This window comes from Dipteris shenzhenensis, chromosome 28 (assembly GCF_047967505.1).
Source record: "Dipteris shenzhenensis isolate YYH24624 ecotype China chromosome 28, Dip_SZ_1.0, whole genome shotgun sequence".
In the NCBI taxonomy this organism is placed as follows: Eukaryota; Viridiplantae; Streptophyta; class Polypodiopsida; order Gleicheniales; family Dipteridaceae; genus Dipteris; species Dipteris shenzhenensis.
Genome location: NC_141623.1, coordinates 27213720 through 27218023, shown reverse-complemented (window position 1 = coordinate 27218023; position 4304 = coordinate 27213720). Strand labels below are relative to the sequence as shown.

The 4304-nt window shown below is 44.0% G+C and overlaps 1 protein-coding gene across 1 annotated transcript; it reads left to right on the top strand.

Moving 5' to 3' along the window:
• The first annotated feature begins 727 nt into the window (after window positions 1-727).
• On the top strand, window positions 728-3567 carry LOC147883395 (uncharacterized). Its single transcript, XM_087400101.1, has 2 exons — window positions 728-1005; window positions 1111-3567. Exons 1-2 carry the CDS (start codon window positions 913-915, stop codon window positions 3307-3309), a joined length of 2292 nt encoding a protein of 763 aa, XP_087256227.1. The 5' UTR covers window positions 728-912; the 3' UTR covers window positions 3310-3567.
• Window positions 3568-4304: the final 737 nt, after the last annotated feature.

The window sequence follows — 4304 nt, the reverse complement described above, 5'->3', positions numbered from 1 at the left end:
CCAAGGAGTTCATGCACACTAGCCCTCTAGAAGATTGAACATTGCTACTTAAGCACAGTTGGTAGCTAGAGAAAATGGACCCTGACAGCCAAGATATCTTCTTCGATGGCATAATAAAAAAGTATATTAAACAACCCTCCAGTTTGGTTGTGGCAGAGTACGCGAGTGAGTTCTCTTTCCTTGGAAACAAAACAAGGACACGAAGATGCCAAAAGGTTATACATTACAACAGCTATAGCACGAAGGACCCCAAGAACCATTACAGGGAGTTATGCCTTCTTTACTCGATGGAGGAACATGCACAGTACAACAAGAACCCCATATGGCATGACAAGTACCAGTCCAATGGATACTTAGTCTCGACACAACAATTACATGGCATTGCTATCCCTTTAAGTCATCCTTATTCCCAATCCAACCAGGTGTTGCTAGGACAATATGGAGAGCATAGGGGTTATCAATGGATTCATTAGCATTCGACCCAATACGTATAAAGACACATGGCCTGGTCTACACAACACTCTCTAAAATCCATGACCCAAACAATCTATTCTTATTAGAAAAAGTCATGAAACAATAGAAGAGCTCATGAGCATAACAACAGAAGGCATGAAACAATTAGAAGAGCTCATGAGCATGCAACAACTCATTTGCACACCTCCAACGGTCACATATTATTCCCTCGGAGGGTATTGGGGGACTTCAAGAGCATAACAACAAAAGGCATGAAACAATTAGAAGAGCTCATGAGCATGCAACAACTCATTTGCACACCTCCAACACATATTATTCCCTCGGAGGGTAGGCTGAACATACATCAACAAAGACACTCATCTTGTTATTCTCTCTTTTGCGGTTGTGTTCAGTTCTCTAACTGTTGGCTCCCAGCAACAGAGCCTCTTCTGAAAAAGCATGGGCGACGACCGGCAGCGCTTACAGGAGGGCTGGGACAAGTGCAAGCACACCGTCCCCTTTGATCCTTCGGAGATTCTGACTTTGGACCAGGTCCGTCGTTATCGAATATATAGTGCTGTGATCCCCAGTCGGGGCACCCTCTCTGATGAAAGCTTCGAGATTTTGATCGACAGAGTCCAAACTTTTCCTTCACAGACGTTACTTCATATCTTTGAGGCACAGAACAGCGAAGAATGGATGCAACGGATCATAGAGAGCTTGTTTGCCATTGACGATGCTAAAGCCAACGCTCCCGCCCGGGGTCTTTCTCCAACCGAGGTGGATCTTCTCGAAAAGGCCTTCGACAGACAATATGAGGACCCAGAAGGCTTCGTTGTCTCCTATGTTCAGCAGTATATTGATCGGTGTTTCATAAAATGGGCTCAAGATACCAAGACCTGGTATGTCCCCTGCGCTCCAATAGTCCAGTCTAGCGGCTGGGGAAAGTCTAGGGCAATGAAAGAGGTTGCACATGCTGCTAGCGGTATGGTGGTATTCTATTTCTCGTTGCTTCAACCCACATCTACAGGGTACCCTCCCTCGCACCCACAATTGAGACAGCACTTTGTGACGATGACCAAAGTTGAGCAGGCTTTCGCCATCTTCCGGGCCTGCTTTGATTGGTTGGGCAACGAAGAAACGTTTCCAGATAGAGCCGAGCTGTTTCACAGACAGCAGACCAAGGACTATGGTGGCATACTAGACAGACTTTTAGAGCGACCAGAGTGCTCTTCGGACGAGATGAAGCTTGCATGTTCTGCTGTTTGGAACAAATTCGAAAAGTCCCTCAAAAAATCTGGTGTTCAGTTTTTGTTCGTGATAGACGAAGCCAGGGAGCTTCTTACTCAAGCCCATGATACAGGTCAGAGAAGCTTTATTGTTTTTAGAAGAGCCTGCGCAGAGCTGCCTCTCAAGGTTAATGGAGCTCAACGCATGGGATCGTTTGTGTTGTTTATTGATACAACTGCAAGGGTGAGCAATTTTACCCCTGTGAATAGGGAGGACCCAAGTGCTAAAGTGAGGATCGGTCTCCGGCAACTTTTTGGGCCGTTATCAAGAATGCCCACGTTTAATATACTTGCTACATCACAACCCACCACTCTGAACGAGGCTGCAAAACCAGAACGTTTTCTCGTTCATGGCAGGCCATTGTGGGCTGCTTTTCTGGAAGGTCACAATACAACAGAATTGGTAAATCTGGCAAAAGTCAAGCTTCTTGGAGGGCTAGAAGTAAAGTCAGTGCAGGGGCAAGAAAAGCTGAAGTCTCGAGATATGTCATTAGTGTTTCTTGGCCGTCGAATAGGTGTGGATGTTTGCCCACAGGCAATGGTTGCTCAAGAGCTGGTTGCATCACATATGCGCATCTGTCTGCATACATCAGCAGCTAGAGATTATGTGCTTACCCATGCGCTACCTGAACCTGTTTTAGCTGAAGCAGCAGCACAGGTTCTGCACAGTGAAGTCTTGGTTACTACACAACTTCGACATTTAAACTCTCTACTCCTGAATGGCATTGCAAGTGCAGGAGAAAGAGGAGAGCTAGGAGCACGGTTTTTACTACTTAATGCCATGGACAGTTTACAGAACTGGGAGGCTTTCTCTACTCCTCAAGGGTTGGAAGAGTTTCTTCAAGCTTTCTTGAGGAACTGGAAGGGGTTCATTAAGTCAGGCCATCTGAAAAAAGCACGTGTGTTTTTCAATGCATTTTATCGCTTTTATGGTGGATACCCTTCAACTGACGTTCTCAAGACTTTTATAAGGAATTGTGGGGCCATGATATGCAATAAAGGGCAGGAGGCATATGATCTCATCATACCTTTTGTGTTGCCTAATCATAAGGGAGAATATGACATTGGTGATGACAGCTGCATAAGTTGCATAGCAATCCAAGTCAGAAACAGGAAAAATGTGGTTAATTCAGTAGGCACCCTAATGGACATGCACACTTATCAGAGAAGAGTCTTTCTTGAGGGGAAGGCCGTGCCTAGTGTTTTGATTTTGTTGCATGTGGGGCAGATGATAGAAGCAATAAAAGATTCCCCTCAAAAAACAAAAAGATCCAAGAAAGAAATGAAGACACAGTTGGTAAACGAGACAGTTGAAGTCGTCGCGTTTACAGTGGAGAGTTTGGATGAAGTCCAGTGCCCAGATGAATATATGGAAGTGCTCCAATTAGTGCTTAGAGAATCACCAGAGCCCATGAGCATTTTGAAGGCAGAGAATGTTGAGGAGATAGAGTTGACTGCACTACGAAGGATAATGCACGATGTGTATCCAGAGGAGGCAGCAGATGCTCTGGGAAAAAGAAAGGGTAGCAAAAAGTCTTTCTTCACGAGAAGGCTGTGCCTAATGTGATTTTGTTGAATGTGGGGCCAGGACAATATACTTCTGTAAGGTTTTGGACCTCATCAATTGAGAGAGTTACTTGATTTTGTTTTGAGAATGGGAAGTTTCATGAGACTGTCTAGTACTTTTGGTATTAGTGTGTAACTGTCTATAGGATTTCTGGTTATGCAAGGAAGGAGACCTGAATTCTAATTAAAGTTAATTGAGTTGTACTTCACTTTTCTTGAAAGCACCTATAAAGGCTCAAACTAAAGGTCTTGAGTTCTATATGGTTGTTAAATTGAGTGAGTGTATCCACATCTCCATCTTTGCAAGTTTTTTTTAAAAATAATTGGGTGCATGCTAAAGTTCAATGTACTATTAACTTAAATTACAACCATGGTGAAGGTCTGGTAGTATTTTAGCATTGAGGTTTTGCTAGTTGTAATCTTACTAGACTCTAAAAGTTTAGTTGAAGCATATTTTCTTACAACTGGATTGTTAAGGAACCCTTCTTACAGTGATTGGGTCTCTTCTTGATTAAACGAGTTTATTTAGAACTATTGCAGTTTGCTCTCGAGATGAGAACATCTCGTTTGTTAAGAGGGAGTGAATGTTACATACTAACTATTTCAGAGTTCGACTCTAGTTAATTTTGGAATTACTTAGAGACTTATTTCTATTTATTGGTATTTTTTGTATGTGGAAGCTGATGAATCCATTAATGAAAACAGCTCCTTCCAGCCCTCCGCCAACATTACTAGAGGTCGATGCCCTTCCTCGTCCTGCCACTACAAATGCAGCTCCCTCTGCTACCCCCAGGAGCACCCCAATTACCCCTCGCAGCCACACCATGCCTACTCCTGTGGAGAATGGAGGCGCTGCAAGCTTAACCAGCCACCCCCCTACCATCTTTTGCTTGATAGAAATCATCTCTGACAAGCAAGACCTATCCTTTGTAGACAAAGTGCTCATCCCTGAGGGGGGGCAAATCGCAGCTCTCTGTAACACGCTCTTGCCAGGAT

Bases quoted from the DNA above. Each gene is read 5' to 3' on its own strand.
- LOC147883395 (XM_087400101.1), top strand. From the start codon at position 913: ATGGGCGACGACCGGCAGCGCTTACAGGAGGGCTGGGACAAGTGCAAG. The intron at 1,006-1,110 runs GTCCGTCGTTAT...TTTCCTTCACAG, and splicing joins AGATTCTGACTTTGGACCAG to ACGTTACTTCATATCTTTGA.